Source organism: Vanacampus margaritifer, chromosome 8 (assembly GCF_051991255.1).
Source record: "Vanacampus margaritifer isolate UIUO_Vmar chromosome 8, RoL_Vmar_1.0, whole genome shotgun sequence".
In the NCBI taxonomy this organism is placed as follows: Eukaryota; Metazoa; Chordata; class Actinopteri; order Syngnathiformes; family Syngnathidae; genus Vanacampus; species Vanacampus margaritifer.
Window position 1 is genome coordinate 18,321,226 of NC_135439.1, and position 21,587 is coordinate 18,342,812.

A 21,587-nucleotide genomic window follows, 5' to 3' on the forward strand; every position below is an offset into this window, starting at 1 on the left:
GGAACTTTTCCCAACCACCTAGTCGAATAAAAAAAAATAAGGTAAATTTAAATTACAAATGAAAAATACCTGAGAACAATGTATATACTAAATAAAGACAAGACAATGGATGATAGAGCTTGACATCGGCGGAAAGGAGGAGCTTGGACCCCTGAACGCACCATTCAGGGCGGGGCCTAGTACTGTATTTGAACGTAGGGCGGCGGGGAAACATGGCCTAGAAGGGTTGAGCTTTGTTGTAGCTAACCGTAGTTAAACAGAGGCACATCTTAAATTAATTCAAATGGCACATTAAAGATAACGTATAGCATGTTTGGATTACAACGGACTAAGCAGTAACGCATCGTCCTGTTTTGGTAGGTATAGCGATGGCTAATCAACTACCCGTCGAAACTTCTGTTGGCTAACTGTTGCTCACTTTCAAGTTACAATTTCATGCCAAATCATGTGCAAACTAAATCCACGTGTGTGTTCTGCGTTCATAACAGGACGGTCTTCTGGGAATTAAGATGCCTATTCGTGCATGTTGTACAATTTGCTGCGATTTATTCGATCATTCCAAAGATGTTGCTGCTATCCACTGCGGGCACACTTTTCACAGTGACTGGTAAGTCACCTAATTAAATAATAAATGAGCGCTGTTATTAGTTTTGATTGTGTCATTTGTTCTTATTTCTAGTCTCCTTCAGTGGTTTAAAACAGCCCCGACAAAGTCATGCCCTAAGTGCAGGAAGCAGGTAATGTATGCACCTATCAACACACTACTTCGCTACTACTATCGCACGTTGGTCTATTTATATGCTTCTGCTTATACCTTGTGTATGTGTGTAGACCAGCACCCAGCGCATTATCCACAAGCTCTTCTTTGACAATGGTGGAGAAGAATCACATTCAGCAGATCCAGAAAGCATGGAGGTACCAAATAAGGATACCTAAAGACTACATTTCAAGATTTACACTAACATATTGAACTTTAAAGTCACTGTGTGCTTCATTTTCTCAGAATGAAATTAATAGGCTGCGGGCCCTCTTAAGTTCTAAAGGTAACCCCTCCTTTCCCAATTAGATGATGATTCCCAGTTAATGAAACAGATGTTTATTTTTATTTTTTTTTAGAGAAAGACTGTCGAGACAAAGAGAAAAAATTGGATCATTTGAAGGAATCTGTGGACACGCAGAAGAGAGACTTTGACAGTATACGGAAAGAGATTTCAGAGAAGAACATGCTGTGTTCTGCTCTCAAAGTATGCAATCTGTTCCTCATTATTGAAATGAATTTTGTTTTCTAAAGTCTCATACTGTCCACATATTTTAATATTACCTCGCAGAAACAAATGGCTTACCTGGAGGCTCGACATGATGATGCTCGGGCTGCCAAGGATGAGGCCCGTAGACTGAGGACCAAAATAAAAACCTTTGAAAGGTAACTTCACTCAAAGTAGGGGTGCAACGGTTTCAGATTTTTGTGTATGATTATAGTTTGAGAAAAAAACGCGTTTTTACGGTTATTCTTTGTAGTCATAAAAAAAAATCACATCAGCATTCTTTGAAAATGTTTATTTTTAACAACAATACATAACTGAAAATATTAGTTTTAAAGTTGCTGCCTTTTAAAACAAATACAGCAGATTAGACACAGATGGCTTGTAGGCTTTTAAAATTGGTCCTGGGCACTATGTACTGTATAACAACTAGTGGATGGTATGTACCCTCTTTTCTTTCATCGTAAAATATATATTTTTTAATTTAAATTTCTTTCCATTTTAACCATACTTACAGGTGAAATGTTCATCCACAGCCTTTAAACTGGCCATTTGTGCAGTATACTGCTACACATGTAGACACTTTGCAGCGAAATGCGTACGCCGAGATGCGTTTCTTGGGAGTCCCAAGATGGCGGACCCCGGCTTCAAATGTCTCGGCCTATGGCCTCTCCAGCGGGTGGCTGTAAATGGGGGGCTCCCGGGAGCTCCAGGGTCGGGGAGGCGGTCGGTGGCGGCAGCACGGTGAGCGTTGTGCCTGGTGGTGCCTCGCTCACCGCCTCGTTTTGGTCTCCCCTTTCCCCATGTCCGCTCAACCCACCTCGGAACCCTACCCACAGCCGTCGGGTACGCAACTCTCCACAGGCGGCGTTCAAAGCTGAGCCCTGTGTTGTTGCGCGCCCGCTAAATGGGCTGTGTGAAAACAGAAGAGCTATGAACTATACCGCATGGCTCATTTTGCGCCGCACGTAAGCGGAAATAACCGGTGTTGTTGAACGGCTGTGGTTATTTTATCCTGACGTTTAAAAACCATGATTAATCGTAAAAACGGTTAATTGCTGCACCCCTAGCTCAAAGTCAACTCAAATTCGGTTGTCCTCTAATGTATGTGTGAGTAATTGTTCTGCTACCTTCTTTGTACCGCAAAAAAAAAAATCTGTTCTTACACTGCTGGTGTGTCTCCAGCATTGATATTTTGTTACAGGGCCAAAGAGCTGAGGTGGAGTCCATGATTACAGATATGGGTGTGAGTCAGGCTGCTGTGGAGCAGCTTTCAATCTACTGTATCTCTCTCAAAAAGTAAGTATGACTACTGCCATCGTTCTCAGGCTGCAGGTCCAAGTGCCCAATTTTGTTATAATGCCTATATCTGTTTTTTCCTTCTATGTATTTATTTACATGTAAATTTCAATTGATGCATCTGATCTGTCTGGTGGTGTTTATGCACAAATGATTGGATACTGTACATCTGATCTGCACACTTACGCTAGCCAATTCAATCCATTTATGCATACATTTGCTGCATTGCCTGCATTCTCGGTCTCTCTCTCTTTTATAGAGAGTATGACAACTTGAAGGGAAGCTTGAAATCTTCCAATGACGATCGTGAGAGGATGCGGAGAGAAGTACTCACCTCCCAGAGCAAGGTTAAATTAACATCAATGTAGCTAGTCAATAATATTTTTGGTTTGTTTTTTTGCTGTACAAGTTTACCTAACATTGTGTGTCATTTAGTTGCAAAAAACTTCGCTTGAAGTGAATCAATCGAAAGAGGATAAGAAGTCTCTGCAAAACGATCTTGCCAATGCTGACAAAGAGATATCTGTAAGGCACAGCAACCAAAATATATTGGAACTTGGGTGTCAAGAGAATCTATGTTTGCTTTACATCTGTGTCTTTCCATAGAGTCTAAAAAAGAAGGTGGAGTTTCTTCAGAAATCTCTGAGCACCCCAACAAGAACAAATGAGGTGCTCAGTCGGCTCCTCTTTGAGAGGTAAATTTGCCCATTGCACTTCTCAGAGCCATACATTTCAATTTGACCAATATCTACTTACCTGGCTTTTCCCTGCTATCCATTCAGCCCTGCTCCAGTAGAGGTGAAACCGCCTCACCTCCACCAGCCTGTTGATGGCGATGATATTGACCTCAACTTGACCTATGAAGTGACTACACCAGATGTGGCGAAGAGAGCAGCAAAGAACCCGACCAAGAAGATTTGTTTAGACCATAAACTGTATGTATTTCACATATTCCAGTGCAGGGTCACATGTTCATAGTGTGTGCTGTTATTTTGTCTTTAACTCAAGATAAAATAACTAATTGCTTAAATTTGTCAGGTCATTAACCTCCAATCACAATGAGAGAGCCTCACCGTTAAGTAAGGTAACTTGAAGTAGTGCTTTGCAAGGTCTGCTTCCAAATCTCGAGTATTTTTCACTCAGGGGTTGTGTCTCTTAGGCCCAAGAGGAGGGTGCAGCCATGGATCCTTTTTTGAGGAACTCTCTCCTTTTCAGAAAGAAGACTTTTGGTAGCATGCGGGACCCTCAGAGAAACTTTGGAGCTGTATGTAAACACTGCCACCAACTGTCTTTTCCTTTTGAAATTCAATCATTAGATAAATTAAAGTGCTTATTCTAATTTCAGGTGAAAAGTGGTTATGATGGATTAGGAGGACGAACCAAATTCATCCAACCTGTATCCTCTATATAGTATTAGATTTTAAATCTGTATTATTCAAATTATTTGAATTGATCTTTGAGGTGAATTTATTGTAACCCCATCGGTGTTCACTTATGAGCACTTTCATTCACTTTTATGCCTTCTCCAAAAAGGCAACCAAACTTGAGCCTCTAAGACAGGGGTGTTAAACACATTTATATATATATATATATATCATAGCTATCACCCTCAAAGGACATTTCTGACTAAAACCATAAAAAGTTTTTATTTCCTCGTGTCACATGGATGTATCAAATTGATGGATAACCAGTTTTGAAATCAGAAGTCAAGGAAAATAGTTTGTTCAACTATGTTACATTTATTTAAAAAATACGTCTGGTTTAACAAAAAATGCTTGCAATATCTCAATGTTAGCGGGGGGGGGTTCTGAACATTTTTTGACTTGTATCCTTATTTGTAATCATGCTAAATTAAACAAAATGCTGGCTCCATATCAGCGACACACCGTTAAAAAAAACTTCCTCCATCTTCAAATGGAAAAACCAGGGAAAAGCAGGAGTGGCTAATTTGTTAAATTTGAATGTGTAAAGTGTTCCCTAACTCAACCCTCCTACACAGTCTCCGTTGGCAGTGATTCGCCCACTCACAAAAGCTCGAACAAAAAAGGTGAGCAGACCTACATTGAAGACGGCACCATGCCTGACGCTGGACAGCTTCCTGGAGTGACAAGTCACGACGGGACGTACAGTAATGTGAAGTGTATGACACGGGTTTCACCATTCATCACCAAATGGGACTCAAACACATTTGCGCGGTGTGGGTGTGATTAAACAACCATTTGTTGGGGTGACTATTTTATATGTGTGTGTCTGTGTGAGAGAGAGAGACTGAATCAGCGTTGTAATTGTGAGCAAGGTTATCGTCAAACCTTTTTTTATGTAACATTTTGAAACGTGGTAAACCCCCCCCCCCCCTCACTTTTCTGGGTTTAAGTATGTATTACGAATGTAGATGTCCTATGAACTGTAGACCTACTAACTCCAATAATAAACAATATTTTTATGAACTTGTGCTCCTGGCCGTGCTCCACTGGTGCCTTCTCCAGCAGAGGGCGCTATAAACTTTTTGTCCCAACATTGAGATCGCTGAAGGCGTCACGCTCTAATAGTTTTCTTCGGTTTTACCAAAAGACTAGATGTCCCCGAGGGCCTGACTCCCTATGGACGATGAAAAAGCATAAAATGACACGATTGCCTCTTTTCCCGAGTGATCATCCTCCTTTGTAGTTGTAGACACAAAACAAGTGCTAAGTGAAGAACTAGATGGCGAAACTGCCACCAACAAGGAGTCCTCGTCTTACGACAGCGTTCCAAGATGGTGACGTCACTAGGATGTGTAAAAAAGTACAGTATTTTGCCTGAAAGGCACATTTACTCTATGACTAATATTCAAAAGAGTAACTAAGGCGGTAACTGAGCATTATTATTGCATTACCCGTTCGTACCTTGGAGCGTCGTGTCGGCCGAGAACCAGCAATACATTAAGCATTTCCCGTGGTTAGCGTGCGAAAGAGTTTCCGCTGTATGTTTCAAGCTATTGGAGACACCATTTGATGAAAATAAAATATAACCACATTCTTTAACTGCAATGTGGGGATGTGTAGTAGGCATATTTAATAGTTTGGTGCTGGTAATTTTCAATGTTGGAATTGCTTTAAAAGTTTTTACATGAAGGGATATAGCACTTTAAAGGAGATGGAACGTTAATTTTAACATTTGTTAAGACAATTTCGCCACCACAATAAGTTGACGATGGTCAAAGCTCCGTCTCCCTCCTCGCTTGCCACTGATTGGCTGCCGAGCTTGCCGTTCCTGTCACCAGGATTGAGCCATGAGAACTTTGATCCTGCCATCACACTGCAAAAACGAAAATCTTAAGTAAGATATAATTTCTTAAATTTAACCTAAATTTGCTTATTTTGATTTGACAAGTTATTTTTGCTTAAAATGAAGTTGTCAGGCAAGATCATTGTGCTTATTTTAAGATACTTCTTACTTATCTTATTTGATCAAGCAGTCTTGGCATTGAGTGTTAACAGTTTTAATTATTTAAGGATTAAAACAAGCATTTCCCACATTTTAAGATGACAACTAACCAACATCAAAGACCCTGAACTGGGGTTTCATGAGTTTTCTTATTTTAAGATTTTGCATAATCTAGTAATAAGATAAATGGGGGAAAAATTACAAATATGAAAACAGACAAATACAATATGGTTCATTTCGTTATATTTACTAAACTAATTTTTCCTTCTTTCAGTACCAGCTCAGTGGTCTGATGGTAGAGTGCCTACCCTCACATTTGAAGGTTGTGGATTCAATTCCTGGCTAATTCATGACAAAGAAAATAGGACCTGTTACCTCCCTGCTTGACACTCAGGCTAAGTTATCCAAGCGTAAAAAAAAAATACTCATGTATTTTAAGAAAATAGTTCTATTTATTGCAGCTTGAAAAAAGTCGACATTACTTGTTTTTAGTCTGAAAATACTATTTTCAAGACCGCAGTGGTTGTTATGGGGCTAGTATTATTTTCTTATTTTTCAAAATCTTACAGGTAAATTTAAGTAAATTTTTCTTGTTCTGTTGGCAGATAATTTTGCTGATTTAAAGTTTGAATTTTCTTATTTTACTATATTTTTTGCTTACATTTTCTACAGTCCTTTTTGCAGTGCATGTATTGTCATAATTATTATTTTTTTTAGAGAGGGCTCAGTATTGTTCATTCAGTAATCTTACCGATTCAACACTCATCATCATTGCTTTCTCTTTGTGCATATGTGTGTGCATGTGAGTTTGTGCGTGTATTGTCATTAATTTACATATATATTTAATTCCAGCACACAAAAAATACACTTTGAAGAATTTCATGCGTTCGTTGTTATTACTGCATTTGCCTGCATGGTGACTGTTAGCTTATCTGCTCATCCCAAACACAGAAGAGCTGCATGCGTTGAGTCCACCATTCTGTCATCACACTCATTTTGAAGCTTACAGGCTGATTTTAAAACTTTGATTCAATAATGGAATGTTCAAAGCCTTGCCAATTTTCATTGATGAATGTGAGGTGTATTTTTCAAACAGCGTTCTGTGCAGTCAAGCGTTTAAAAACACCTGACCCCTTAAAGTATAGTACTTCATTTCAACACAAAAATACATGCAGTGCATTTGGAGCCAGGAAATAATATGCCTCATCAACATCAAGAGAGTTACACAGTCGGCGACATCTGTGGATGAAAGGTCACCAGACATCTTATTTTTCAAGACCGTGTTTCCTAGTATAAATTCATGAGCAACACTACCTACTTGACAGCAGTAAATGAGAATGACTTCTTGTGCCGCAGAATGACACATTCCACTGAAAAATGAGTTCATTGTGTGTCTCTAAAGGTGGGGTCTTAAGTTTTCACTCAGAAATAATAAACTCATAAACATTGGATGTATGTACATGAAATCCTTCTCAATCAACACCTCTGGGCTTCTGTTAATATGTGGTAGTGATTTTGTCATTAACCAACACCATCCACAGCCTGTATTCTGCCATTTTTGTTGTGTTTTGCCACAAGAGGGACGTTTCTGGGCAGAAAGTCAATGTTTATACCCCTCCAGCCAATCACAGAGCAGGGGGCGTGTCGCAGAAGTCTATTTTGAATTGATTGTTTACAAACAGAAATGGTCAAAACTTAAAGGATTACTCAACAGGACGTCAGACTCTTGCTCCACCCCTCACTAAGATTTGAAATCTGCGCTCAAAGGGGGTGTTTGCCTGGAGGACCGTTGAGTTGTGAATGGCGAGAGGGTTGGGCGTGGTCTGGCTGTGATTGACAGCAGCAACTAGATAATAAGGTGTTTAAGGAGGCTTGAATGAGTCGGTTGGTGGCGGGCGTGACTACGTCATGCGGAACAAGTGACGAAGTACGTATCGTCTCGTGTAGTGAGAGGACAAACAGGCAAATTGTGTTTATGTCAGTAATTAACCTTAAGATGGCACCAAACACACATTTTTTTGCCCCCAAATCAAGCTTTAAACAAACATCTACTAAAATGTAAAAAAAAATAGTAATAACTCTTTCACTGCCACTGACGTTTAAAGACGTCAATTAAAAACCTACGGAGCACTGCCAATGACGTCAAAAGACGTCATCCAATGATTTTTTTTTTTTTTTGAAACGGGTAGAGGAAACCCTTCCGCATGTCTGGTGAAAGTTTCCAGCCTGTCTGTTGTGCCTAATGACTATTTTTGGCCCCTAGAGGGCAGCGATGACTCTCTTTTGACAAGATCGGGTGGGCGTCAGTAGAGGCGGAGCTAGAGCGTCGAGCAGGAGATGAGAGTGGAAGACAAAGGAAAAATGGCGGCCGGTCGCGAGGAGCTCACCCCCGAGTCGTTTTTTTCAAAGACCAAAAGCATCGCTGAAAGAGCACATTGTTGACGACGATGATCATCATCGATGATGAAGATGAGGGTGGTGACTCCGTGGTTGGGAAGCATTGACGCGGCAGTAGAAGACGTTAGATGGAGCTAGATGGAGGAGGGAACGGGCAATGGCGAGCGTTTGCAAGCAGCTCTACACTTACAAGACGAAAGGCATCGACCAACGCTAAAATAGAACATTGATGACGACGATGATCATCATCGATGATGATGAAGGTGAATCCGAGCTTGACGGCGAAATTGGAACCGCTGACGCGGCGGCTATGACGGTGTCGTAACGCGGAGCACAGCCGAGCACGCACAGGCGGACGTTCGATCGGACGACGGAGAGTGCCCCGAGTCCAATGAATATTCATCGGAGGAAGTGTGTACAGTCTGCTACTTGCTTTTTATTCCCCGGAAAAAAAGCCCGTCAAGAAAGTGTAACGTTTGCACGCAAAACGGACCAATGCAAAAGTGAAAGTAAACTGTTGTGCGAGTCCTGGCGTCTCCTTGCACGCAGGAGAGCGTTACAAAAGGAAAAACTGTATTTGAAACATCCACATAATTGTAAGTAGTACCACAGTTGCACACATTTGTAAATAGTTTGCGAAATTGTTTTGTCAAATTGTTACACTGTTGAATGGAAATAAACGTATTTTGCAATCAAAAAACACTTCTCCATTGCTGGTGAAAGCGTTTTACAGAAGTAAAGCACTATTTAGGTGTTTGTGGCATCATTCATGGACAAAAAGAAGTGTACAATTCACTAGAGTGCATGAAATAACATCGTTTCACAAAAAGCTCTTTTTCTCCGTTTTTTGTTTCAAAACAGAGAATTTCGGTGAAAGTAACCATTTTCTATTGTTGATTACTGAAGAACGGAATAAGGTAGAAACAAACTTTTTTTTCTGATGAAAGCTGAGAGTCCAATCTTTCATTTGGTAGTATGTGTGTTTCCATTGTCCAAACACAACATTTTCTGTGGACCTTGAAAGATCACTCAAAATGCTTAAATCGGCTGGCAGTGGGGACAACCCGTTTCTGAAAACGTCTGGCAGTGAAAGAGATAATAATTAAAAAAAAAAAAAACAATCATAAGGACATGTAGACAGCATTTGTAGACAGACACCAGTTTATACAGTTTATCAGCAAATAAATAAATAAATAAAAATGGTTGTTTACGTGAGTTATTCTTTAAGACCCCACCTTTAACCTGAAAATGTGTTGTGGCGAGGACCCTCTTTATATTCACATGCAAATATCCACTAGTCACAAAATGTTGATTTCTGACTTTTGGATGAAATTTCAGGATGAACATAAAATGCTGAATGATCCTAAAAATGACTTATAAACTTTATTTGACCACCTGTAAACTTCTGAATACACATCCAACTGACTGAGTGGCTATATGGCCAAACAAACAAGAAATTTCACATCAGCAGATCTCGGTTATTACACAATTTTTTTTCCATATTGGTTTTAAGCAATTTTGCTTTTTAATTCTAGTAGCTAATACTTTTTAACACACCTACAGATCATCTTCTTAATATATACTGTACAAACACATTGTTGGCAGTTGGCACTTACCCATTGAGTCACTTTACTGATATTGTGTATTTATAGTATATATTTTTACATTGTGTGTATATTCATTTATAATTTGTATTCTCTTTTAAATGTAATGCTGCTCAGTTGCTGCTTTTTCTTAATTGCTCCTAGAGGATGAATAAAGTTATATTGAATTGAATTGAATTGAAACTTCATGTTTTTAAGTATTTGTGCTGAAAACTGAATCAATTAGAGCGTATTTCCACATTTTATTAACATATGAAGTACATTTTTAAACCATATTTATAAGATAAGCATTACAAAATATTATGACAATTTTTACTCAACAGTAGGGTACAATAAATGTAGAAAAATATAAAAATGCTGTGGGAAAAGAAAATCACTCTTAAGTGTTTTTGCATGGGTGTAACACCCAAAATATCCATTGCACCCTTTGGAATAATGAAGATACCTTAAAATGTATACATAATGTTCATGCTTTGATGCTACATATGGCGTTAACATGAATTGCTACTTTTAAATGTGCATTATGAAAAGATGATACAATTGCAGCTAAACTGCTAATGCTACATGTATGTGCTCACACTCACACTTGGCTGGTAGTACTTCTTCAAATGATTAAACGGATTTGGTGTGTTGCCTCTTTTGACTGAAAGCTTGCCGACATAACTTTCCTATCAGCTTAATTTGCTCCACTTCAACTGACAAACTTCTCTTGTCAAAATAGCCTCATCTGCCGAGGATGAATAAGTCATGGCTGAAATATATTTAGCTTTTTTTTTATTTTTCTGTGTGTTTAGCTCCAAATTTGGTAATTGTGTACTTTTCCTATTTACAATTACGAGGCTTCAAACAGATGTTCTCAGAGGAAAATGGTCACTGAGCTTAGAGCAGACTTCCGCAATCCTGGTCTTCGTGGCCTGCAGTCCTGCAAGTTTTAGATGTTTCCGTCCTCCAACAAAACTGATTCTAAAGATCAGGATCATTATCAGGCTTCTGCAGATCTTGATGATGACCTGATTATATGGTTTAGGTGTGCTGAAGGATGGAAACATCTAAAACCTGTAGGACTCTGGCCCCCGGAGAACCAGGATTGTGGAAGCTTGGTTTAGTGTCATCAGTAGGTTGCAAAATGGATACACAGTGTATGATTCACAGAAAGGCATAAAAGTCCTTGGGGGTAACACTTGCTATGAATTTTGCCATTCAGGTCCTTGATAAAAATAAATAAAAATAAAATTAAAAAGTACAATTTTGCATTCAAAATTTTACAGAAGATCAAACTTAGGCCAGGTGCACAGATTTGTCTGTTTTTGTCCCCATTTTGCCCTTTCCCAATGAAGGATGCCAAACATCTATCTTTATTTGTGATATCTATCGCAGATATGTTTTTAAATCATTTGAGATCTGAAAAATCCTAATGTGTGTACCAGGCTCAAGTTCACCTGTGAAAGTTGGTGCATTTAGGTTCATCCTGAAATCTGATCCGAAAGCCAAATAAGTTAAAATTTTATGAGTTGTGTACAACAAACTTATTACAGTAAGATAGGGTGACCAGGCGTCCCATTTTGGTCGGAACAGTCCTGTTTTTTAACCTTGGGCTCAGAGTCTCGGGGGATTTTCCCAACCTCCAGGTCTCGTCCCGGCATCCCGCTTTTTTGCAATGCGCTGTGAACGTGATGTATGTACTGTATGCCAATCACACAGTTGTCATAGTGATTCATACAATAAACCCATTAAAATGGAATTTAACGGTTAAATTCTTATTTACTTCCAAATCACATTTATGTTCTCAATCGCATACATTGATCGGAACTAGAAGTACTTCCTGCTTTCGCGTCTAATAATTATGGGAAATGTAGTCTTACTATCCACTGCAGTAGCAACTCGCCGGTCAGACAACGCAAGCTGAGCTTTCAAGCATTATATTTCCAGTGTTAGAATGTGTGATCGGCGCAAGGTAAACGGCACAGCCAGCTTCCAATAGCTGTCGGGACAGAGCAAAAAAAGTTGGATAATGGTGAGAGCATGGATTTGTTTAGCGCTGTCGAACTGTCAACCAAAATAGCATTTAGCATTAGCAATGGCCACCCCATCTTTTCCTCACTCCAGAACCCCCAGCCCCTTGACGAAGATTGGTTATCAAATACATTTAATCACACTTATTGTATATTTAAGAGTCCCGCTTTTTAATTTTGAAAATCTGGTCACCCTACTTCCCAAACCCAAATTGTTCAAATCAAGGATCCTTCACAATAAGTTATTAGCCAACTTCTTGTGTGAGTGTTGGAAATAGGTGTTTTTAGTTTTCTCATTGTGATCAAAGGTTCTTGTTCTTTTGCGCTTCATTCCAGAGTTAAATAGTTATGTAGAAGAAAGAAATCCAGGAACAGTGCTGGTGTCATAGCTAAAAAGGACAGAGATGCCCAGATAAATGCTTTTTTTTCCTTCTGTTTCGCTGATGGTGTCAGTAAGAGCGCTTGTGATGTCATGTGAAGAATACAGTGTCTCATTTGAGTCTCCTTTACTGGGATCTGTCTGGCTCAATCTTGGACTCTCCGTTCTGTTTGTCGTTAGATTTCTGTGATAGGCGTGTAGACACGGTGGCTGCCTGCACCACGGCCTTGAAGCTACGCTTTCGCTTCTGTACGTTCTGCTCCGGGTGGAAAATGATCACGTAGACTTTGGGGATGTAGAGCATACCAAGCGACACTGTGGCACTCAGGCTCATGGACACCGTCAGAGTGGTGGTCTGGATGAACATCTGGAAACATGAAAGAATGAAAGGTCAAAAATCAAACCAAGGCGGAGAGAGGCTACTCTTGTTCACCTTGGTGAATCACAACATACAGGCACCATGCCAGGGGGCAATAAGTATCCCCACACCTGTTTGCCGCCTGTCACCGGGGGCAACTACAGAGTGGAAGAGAGTTAAACCCACCTTGAGAAGACTAGTACCAGAGCTCAAGCTGTGTGTTGGGTCTGATTATATGTTTATATTTACCAGTCCGTAATCGTCATTTTATTTTTAGGACCAACAGACTGAGGTGGTGTTTTGTGGAAAACACTACTTCACTTTTATATTTTTATGCAGGATCATGAGTGATCGGCGGCAACAATGAATACACAGAGACTGATATACTGTGCTAGAATAATTGTGCCCTTTATTCCCCGCAAACAGCAATCAACACACTTCAATGCTAAGTAGCATAATATAATCATCATCAGCGCTTACCCTGACACTAGACCGGAGAGCCGACGGTTCGGGTAGAACGAGCTGCTTAACGGCTGGGCAACCGTACGCTTCCCCCAGCTGACTCTACCCGAACCGTGTGCCGCTCCGTCTTTTATTCGTTAACAAAAAGGGGTGAACGTGAGAAACCGGGCTGGCCAAGCCCTCTCCCAGGCACCCTCGAAAACATGTTTCCAAAGCAGGGAGGACTGTAGTATAAACAAGGCATTCACTCCCAGGCACCCTCGAAAACATGTTTCCGAAGCAGGGGGGACTATAGTATAAACAAGGAATTCAACTTAAGAGTTCCCAGGTTGATTCCGCCCTTGTGCCCAGATTGTTGGGCACCTGTACTCGTACAACAGTTCAGGACAACAACATATCCTTATATAAGAGGTTACATAAGGACATATCATACCATGGTTATTTTCCATTCAGGTGGGCATTCCGTCAGTCCTCCATTTGCCAATAAAGTATCCAACAGTGACGTACTGAGAGGTCCTGTTTAATGATGATTGATGGATGAAAAGCCCAATTCCGTCAGTGCTTATTCTGTAATTTTCTATTTAGTTTCTCGTCATTTGTCAGAAAACCAGGTGTCCGTCGGAGACAGACTGACGGACAATCAGTACTGACAGATTGGCCACCTCTGATATCCGTAATCCGAACTTTCCTAAAGATGTGAGACAGCTACAGTATCTTCTGTCACCAGAAATTAGACGGCCAAGGACCCCGCCTTTGGCCGGCAGAAATGTATATCCAAGTGGTAGACCTTAGCACGTGACGTGATTATTTAGTTGCATGGTTTTGGATGCACGGAGAAAATATTCAAGCCTGAACCTCATACCTGTGAAACGGATGTGCTAACCTCTTTCAACTTGTACTTATCGTCAGTACCGTCTCGATATATCTGCCAGAAGCAGTAGGAGCAGAATTAGTTTAAGTGGCCCTGTAGCTCTCTCCTCTTTATATTCTATGATGCAGGAGTAGCGCAGTGGCGCAACAACATTTGTGATGACAAATAGCAAATGTCAGTAGCTAACAGGATAAAGTGAAGTGTTACTGTTATGCTCCCGCCAAGCTCACAAATCATCATGGCAACGTAACTACATATGGCACATAAACCGATTAGCCTGCTGTTTTATTAGACATGTTTTTGGTTTGGCATTCTAGCGTCTTTGTTTCGCCGTGTGAGTATCATTATATGTTGAAGTTGTGCTTCTGCAGTACACTCGGCTATAAAATGGTATGTTCTAGCCTTCTAAATCATCCAGGTAATTAGAGAGATTTTCAGCAAAAAACTGTTTGCTCCATTTTGTGTTATTTGAACTGATTTATTCACCCATCACTCAGTAATCTTGTAGAACAACTGTTTTACTATTTACAGTACATTCTTGTGGTTAATAAGAAAAGCAAGCAACGTTACGTTGTTTGTTGTGAACATGAATTGTGTCTTATATGCCACAAATCGCATGAGGTTGTTGATTTTAAACATATTTTTGTATGTCTTTTTGTTTATATTTCTTTAAATCATGTCACGATTACCCTGATCCTGTTGGTGATTATAATCTTGATAGTAATTTTTTTATACCACTCCATCTGTATTGTGTCATCCGCAAGTGTCAGTAAACACACAGCACACTGTATATCACATCAGGTGTAACAACATTATCTTGACTACGTACATTCCAATGCGGAAATGGCAAGGCCCCCACCGCCCTCCCCCAAACTCCCACAACCCTATGAGGGATTTATGGCCAGTGTATGTATTCAGGAAAGGAGGCTTTATTAGTAGGCTTTGACCAACATCAACTCTCAGTGGCTCTTGCAAAGCCAATACCAATAATGTAAGATGACTTACCCTGGGATTGACGCCAATGAATTATGAAGTCATTATTCAAGAAAACTGTACTGCTTATAAATAAAAGAACACACATGTGCCATAAATAAGATATATTTATGGCATAAATAAGTCATAAATTGTACGCTACTGGGTACACATCTTCAGCAGCATCTCTGGTTTAATATCCGTTCGTTCAAAATGGTTTCTTTTATCAGCTCATCCATGCTTTTTATCATTCTCACTCAGTGCCCCCCCCCCCCACCTCACCCAATTTCTGAAAGGAGCTGTGATGATATATGGATTGGATTTATGTTCCTATAGCCCAAGGCAAGCTGATGCATTGCCTTAGAAATATTGAATGGTGCCTCCATATATGAATACAGACAGCAAGTTGAAGACCGCACATGATCCTGCACATGTACAGAGGATAAATAATATTTTCATGAGATGCACAAAAGTCTATATTTAGAACCCTTTTTTGAATGATGATTTATTGAATGTGTTGTGAATCAAGAGGGTTTGTGTCCATCTCTCAGTTCATCTGACCTATTTTCTTCCTGTCCTCCCTTTCTTATGTCTCTTTATTCCTATTAAGAAGAAAATAAAAGATTTTGAAAGCACTGCAGGCTTTAATTGTTTAGGCCTCAGTGATTTAGAATACATCTCTCTATTAGTCAAAGCATATCGGCTTTTTAAAATATTTTCACAATTGTGTTCTTTGTGACAACAGAAATAGCCCACGAGGTAAATGAAACGCTGCCTCTCAGTGAGAGGAGGCAGGACATCCTGTAAGTGTCAAGGGGAGCAAAATAGTAAGAAAGACAACCAACTCAGGTTACAAGTGGATCATTTGAAGGATTTCATTACACTTACCCTAAGTGTGTGTGCGTGTGGTATCATTTCGATTTTTCCTCACAACCACAACTCCTGCTGTATCAGGAGGGTTCAGTCTTGGGAAAGCGTAATAAGGGGATCACCATCATTCAATGTACTGTAATTTTTTTAGGTGGGAAAATTAGTTTATGAATGTACATTAAAGGGACAATGAGTGGAATTTAGTACCATCTACTAATAGAATGCAATGACTGAAGTTCGAAGCACGTGCACTACGGTGTATCAGAGAGAACACACTTCACAAGCCTACCACCAATTACTACGTTTGCAAAGTTCTTCTCCTTCGGGTATCTGTAGCAGAAAGATGGTGGCAAAACATGTCAGCTTCCTGTAGGGTCATATAATTACTAGATCTACGATTATATATTTTTTAAATGTATGTTGATATGATAGAACATACTTTTTTGCATATTATTGAAATTAACAGTAGGTTTTTAAAATGAATGAATTATTAGTTCACCACTAGGTGGCGCTAAATTCTACACACTTTCGCTTTTCCTAAGCTTTTTCCCAGTTAGCATCCATAAAATCCAAAATCTTGGGGCAATTGCTGTCATTTTCGGGGGCTGAAGGGGGCATGAGTAGGGTTGTGCACATGAATTCTGCTGATGGTTTTCGGACAACTCATTCAAACCCAAAAATGTACAAATACGTTTTTTTAATACTTTGCCCTTTATGGGTTTTTTTTATGCTAGAGCATACAGAAGGCTTTGATACAGCTCTGACTTGAAGACGCCACTTAAAGCAATGGTAGTTATTAAAAAAAAACGGCCAGCAGGTGGCAGCAGAGTATAAGAGATCAGCCAGGGCCATGTTGCAACAAGCTCCTTTTCCCAGTGTTTTCAACAGGTGTGTGAATAATGATGAAACTTAGCTATATTCTAATGCTAATTGCTGCAAAACGGAAACAGATCCAAATATTTTTCTCTAATCTTTCTTTTGGTAGGTTCCATGTTTTTATAGATATAGAACACAATATTCTGTGGGCCTTGCAAAATCAGTCAAAATCCAGTATAACAGCCGGTCTACTTCAATTCTAGTCTGCTTTGCCGCATCTGTATTTTCTTCTTGTCTCCAACTCATGAAGCACGATACCTTTAAACCCAGCACATCTGAATAATCATGTTTGAAAAATACCTTCTCAGTAGATTGTGCAGTGCCAAAGAAGATGGGTACAAAGGCCAGCCAGACGATGCAGGTGGTGTACATGGTGAAGCCGATGGGCTTGGCCTCATTGAATGTCTCAGGAACTCCTCTGCTCTTGATGGCATACACCGTGCAGGTGATCATCAGAACGATACTGTAGCTCAGACACAAGATGAGGGACAGATCGGACATGTCACACTTCAGAACCCCTCGGGCAAACTCGGGATTCGGAGGCTTCTGCTCTTCATAGTCGATGATGGTGTGCGGGGGCATCACGCCAAACCAAATGAACACGCCAAGTACCTGGAGAGAAGGTGGCATGATTAGTTTGAGTCCCAGCCAAATGTGACTGATCCCAGTAAAACTGGCACGCATCTATACCTGCACTGAGATAAGAATGAAAGTGATAATGAGCTGAGAAGTAGGACTGATGAACTTCGGCGGTGTAACCGACTTCTTGCCCTGTTCAAAGATGCGGTAGATCCGGTTGGTTTTGGTCAGCATGGCGGCGTAGCTGATGCACATTCCAAGCCCCAGAAGCAGCCTGCGGAAGGCGCAAACTGCTACGCTGGGCTCGGCGATCATGAGGAAGGTAATCAGGTAAATGAGGAAGATGCCCGTCAGCAGCACATAGCTGAGCTCTCTGCCGGAGGCTCGAACAATAGGGGTGTCGTTGAAGCGGATGAAGGTGCCGATGACCCCCGTGGTGGCCAGGATGCCCAGGATTGCCAGGAAGACGGGGATAATGGCCCAGGGAGAACTCCACTCCAACTTGATGATAGGCGTGGGTCGGCACCCTGTACGGTTTTTAAGGGGCCTCATGTCAAATGGGCACATGTCACAGCTGAACTCGTCCAGAAGATACTGGTAGCCATCACAGAGCTCGCAGTGCCAGCAGCAGGGAACACCCTTCACCATCTTCTTCCTCTCACCAGATTCGCATGGGAAGCTGCACACGGAATCTGGGATCTTGCGGTCACCGCCTGACCACTGCATCTCCTCTGGCTAGGAGAGAAGGACAGGTATAATATTGTTACTGGCGTCTTCTAACCACACTCCTTAAAGGGAGCTCAAACTGTGCACCCAGTCAACAAGTCAAAATGTTCAAGTTGTTGTTAAACGCCAGAAGAAAGACACTGCTTTTATCGTTGTCCAGTAAAAACAGAAGCCAATGATCTTAGGTTAACGGGCTTTGATGGACTTAATACAACATGAAAACAGCTACCTGGTCAATTCTGAAAATGGTTCTACTTGTCAAAATTTATATTGATGCACCCAAAAAGCTTTTTTCTATCAATTAAGATGATCTGATTTGATGTTTCAATGAACTGATCAAAAATCTAACTAAGAAATTGGTATCTGTATGGGTAATGTATGCATTTCGGTGCTGAGCCAAACTATAACTGTTCAATCTTGGTGGAAATAATTTTTGGTCTTTAACAGAGGTGGGCAAAACCATTGCTAGATCGGCCCGTCATTGGCAGATGCCCACCTTTTGGCGAGTGTTTTTATGAGCAAAGTCTTGTAAAAAATAACATTGTCAGCGAGCTGAATTCTTGCGGTATTTGTTCACAAATACTACGAGAATCCATCTTGCACTGCTCCCGCGGACCAATCAGGCGTTGTTTAGGGCGGGACATGCAACTGTGACAAAACCAGGAAGCGCTGACGCCGGGCGAAACAAACAAACCTAACATTGACGAATGGACACTGCAATTAATTCTGTTCTCGCAGAATTACTCACCGTTTCCTTGTTGAATGTTGAACAACGAGAGGCACTTTGTGCATTTTTATCTGGTATCTGTTCACGTTTTTTCCCCCCTAAGACGAGACCGAAGATGGCATTTTCATCCATTGCCGTGATTGGTCAAAACAAACGTGCACAAGATGCCGCATGGTCCAATCAGCTCGAAGTATTGTACAGAATGTCCCGCCTTTCCCGAGCAAATCACCTTGGAGCAGTCCCAGATTGATAGTGGAGAACTTCCTTGAGTGAATCACAATTGTCAATCTGGTTATTGCCAGGTTATCGTAAAAATTCAGACTGAGAAGGGCCATCTCTACTGACCTGAATCAATACTCAATCCATTATTTATTTTTTTGTAGGCTTTGCGTCATAAAGCACTCGCCAAAAGTTGAGTAGCCGTCAATGACGGGCGACTGTAACGAGGGTTTTGCCCACCTCTGGCCTGTGAACCGAACCAGCAAAAGCAAATACGGGTCTGCATGCAAAAAAAAATGCCAACAATATTTTTTAGGGCAGTTTCGGATGTAGAATCCAAATCTCATTAGTTTTTCACTATATTGCTGGCATTGGGCATCAGGCCAAAACCTTACTATCACTTTTCAGGAGACCCCAAAAACAGCATGGTGTTGAGTACCCCTTTAACATTACATCATCAAAGAGAGCAGGTCATTTCCCACACTTTAGATTGGTCAATAATTTGTATTAAAAAAAAAATAATAATTTAAAAAAAAAATAATAATAATAATAAATAAAATAAATAAATATAAAGATTATTAAAAATTCGGGGCGTAAGGTGATTACATTTTTTAATCGTAATTAATCGCATGACTTCACTAGTTAACTTGCGATTAATCACACATTTTATATCTGTTCTAAATGTACAATAAAAAATTCTAGGTTTTCATACGCTTGTTAACAAAAGTGGGAATAAATGTTGGACTAATAGAAATAGTTCAAATGAATTTTTGACGTTTATAGCCGTCAATGGCTGTGAATGAATAAAAAATAAATAAAATAAAGATTATTAAAAATTCGGGGCGTAAGGTGATTACATTTTTTAATCGTAATTAATCGCATGACTTCACTAGTTAAGTCACGATTAATCACACATCTGTTCTAAATGTACAATAAAAAAAATCTAGGTTTTCATACTCTTGTTAACAACAGTGGGGAAAAAAGCTAAACTAATAGAAATAGTGAAATTAATTTTTGACGTTTATAGCTGTCAATGGCAGTGAATGAGTTAAAAAAAAAGAAAAAAAGAGCACATACCATATAACAAAATGAATGGTACCACTGTCATCAGTGCAAAAAACTGATCTATGAAATATTTCGGTCATTCTTGTTTATTTGTTGATGCAAACCAGTGATCCCGTTGTGTCTCTCAATAAAACCTATTTTTATACTGAAAAAAATATATATTTACATTGAGTCGGAGGTGGTTTATCCATTGGCCAATGTCCTTGTAGCCAGGGTTACTGACATTGGAAAGCTGGTACTGGAAGATGTCATATCGACCAGGTGCGTCTCCATTCTCGTTGAACATCACACCAGTTCCTGCACTTCCTGTTGGAACGAAAGAGTATTTTAAAGCTACTAAGATGTACAAACTCTTGAAAAAAAAACACCCACATTCTATTGAATATAGCTAACGCTTGCTTATGTCGCTCTTGTTGCTGTGAAAGCTAAGTGCAGGATGTGCTTTAGTGAAGGCTCTCCTGCACTTCAATGGTCTTTCAGTACACTTTGCTCTGGTGCCCTAACGTGATTGGATGTTCCGTTCACTTGCCTGCAGGCAAACAATCAGAAAAAACCCTCCATACAAGCCAAGGTCATCCAGAACGAAGCGAGCAGTGAATATGCTTTCATGGAACACCTTTTTCCTTTTGCAAAATGGTGCCTATTTTTTTTTATAAAAGTTGATGAAAAGCGTTGAACGTGGGGGCAGCCACAGGGATGTGCTGTCTTCAAGTCTTGTTCGATACATTAGCAGACACATCTCAAGGTCTGCTGGCTTTCTTTTAACTGCTTTTTTTTTTTCACAAAAGTTCCTCAATTCAACCTTGCAGAAACCCAAAGTCGAATCTTTTTTTCATGAGCGCAACCACGCATTAAACAAGAGGGGTCAGAGAAAAGTCAACGGTAAAATCGTACCGTTGAAATTGACAGCGTGGATGTATTGGAGGAGCATGCGTCCCTCCACGGGGTCCATCTTGTCGCAAATGCCCGAAGAGCCGGGACACAGGTCCAAGTGCATGCTGTGCAAGGCGTGAGCCATGGCGTAAACTGCATCGATCACAAACTGCACCTTCCCCTCCTGTTCATACTGAGAGTCGCGACTTATTCTTTCTTCACCTAGGAAAACATGGATGTGTCACATGAGGAAAACTATATGTATAATACTTAGATGAACTTAAAGATCTAAAACTTTCTCCACATACACAATTTCACCATTTCTCTCAAATATTGTTCACAAACCAGTCTAAATCTGTGATGAGCCCTTCTCCTTTGCCGAGATAATCCATCCGACCCCACAGGTGTGCCATATCAAGATGCTGAGTCGCCAGACCAACCCCCTCCCCCCAATAAAACAGAACCGCACCTTTCAGAATGGCCTTTGATTGCCGGCAGTCTAAGGCACACCTGTGCACTAATCATGGTGTCTAATCAGCATCTTGATGTGGCACACCGATGAGGTGGGTGGATTATCTCGGCAAAGGAGAAGTGCTCACTATTACAGATT

The 21,587-nt window shown here is 40.4% G+C and overlaps 2 protein-coding genes across 3 annotated transcripts in view; one reads left to right on the forward strand and one right to left on the reverse strand.

The window, feature by feature from the left end:
- Window positions 1–106: 106 nt before the first annotated feature.
- traip (TRAF-interacting protein) lies at window positions 107–5,008 on the forward strand. The gene is made up of 16 exons (XM_077573758.1): window positions 107–356; window positions 489–607; window positions 680–737; window positions 832–915; window positions 1,004–1,043; window positions 1,117–1,244; window positions 1,329–1,423; window positions 2,448–2,561; window positions 2,821–2,908; window positions 2,997–3,086; window positions 3,168–3,256; window positions 3,344–3,496; window positions 3,600–3,645; window positions 3,721–3,825; window positions 3,907–3,957; window positions 4,561–5,008. Exons 2-16 carry the CDS (start codon window positions 510–512, stop codon window positions 4,666–4,668), a joined length of 1,347 nt encoding a protein of 448 aa, XP_077429884.1. The 5' UTR covers window positions 107–356; window positions 489–509; the 3' UTR covers window positions 4,669–5,008.
- grm6b (glutamate receptor, metabotropic 6b) overlaps window positions 4,327–21,587 on the reverse strand; it is a 32,784-nt gene continuing 15,523 nt past the window's right edge. For both annotated transcript variants that reach the window (XM_077573756.1, XM_077573757.1), the window contains exons 7-11: window positions 20,999–21,199; window positions 20,271–20,410; window positions 17,479–18,102; window positions 17,089–17,400; window positions 4,327–12,746 (exon numbers count right to left, since the gene is read on the reverse strand). In XM_077573756.1, the coding sequence (XP_077429882.1) occupies window positions 12,507–12,746; window positions 17,089–17,400; window positions 17,479–18,102; window positions 20,271–20,410; window positions 20,999–21,199 (1,517 nt within the window). In that variant the 3' untranslated portion in view covers window positions 4,327–12,506. The remainder of the gene's footprint in view (window positions 12,747–17,088; window positions 17,401–17,478; window positions 18,103–20,270; window positions 20,411–20,998; window positions 21,200–21,587) is intronic.